The sequence below is a fragment of the Phaethon lepturus genome, unplaced genomic scaffold (genome assembly GCF_000687285.1).
Source record: "Phaethon lepturus isolate BGI_N335 unplaced genomic scaffold, ASM68728v1 scaffold24058, whole genome shotgun sequence".
Classification (NCBI taxonomy): Eukaryota; Metazoa; Chordata; class Aves; order Phaethontiformes; family Phaethontidae; genus Phaethon; species Phaethon lepturus.
In genome coordinates, this window is record NW_010560068.1 from 1,981 (window position 1) to 2,543 (window position 563).

The following is a 563-nucleotide window of genomic DNA, read 5'->3' on the forward strand; positions in this document are numbered from 1 at the left end:
CCCTGGCCGACTGCGGCCGCTACCAGTCCTGCACGGACTGCGTCCTTGCCCGGGACCCCTACTGCGCCTGGAGCCGCAATGCCAGCCTCTGCGTCCGCACCGACGGCCTCAATGGGTAAAAGGGGGATCCCCGAGGAGGATGGGGCACCCTGCCGTGGCACAGGTCCCCCCCTCACCTCCGCCACCTCCTCCCACAGGTCCCAGCTGGTCCAGGACATGCTGAGCTCCGACACCAGTGCCTGCACCCTGCCGCAGGTGGCCAAGCAAGGTGAGACCCCCCCTCAAGTGCCGCGTGGAGCCGGGAATGGAGAGGGACGTGGGCCTCTCTCCCTGCTTTGCACCTCCCCTCCTGACTCAGCCCCTCTCCCGCAGGGCCCATCCCCCCCAAAAACGTGACGGTGGTGGCGGGCACCGACCTGGTGCTGACGTGCCGTTTGGGCTCCAACCTGGCCCAGGCGCTGTGGACCTTCGAGGGCCGGGCGCTGGCGGCTGAGCAGGCGCTGGTGCTGCATGACACCCGTCTGCGGGCTCTGGTGGTGCCGGGAGCTGGGGCGCAGCACAGC

The 563-nt window shown here is 70.0% G+C and overlaps 1 protein-coding gene across 1 annotated transcript in view; it reads left to right on the top strand.

Annotated features, from left to right (window-relative positions):
* LOC104625824 (semaphorin-4C-like) overlaps positions 1-536 on the top strand; it is a gene marked incomplete at both ends in the record, with an annotated part of 2,497 nt that extends 1,961 nt beyond the window's left edge. The window contains 3 exon segments of the mRNA XM_010293566.1: positions 1-115; positions 198-268; positions 373-536. Coding sequence (XP_010291868.1) covers positions 1-115; positions 198-268; positions 373-536 — 350 coding nt within the window.
* Positions 537-563: the final 27 nt, after the last annotated feature.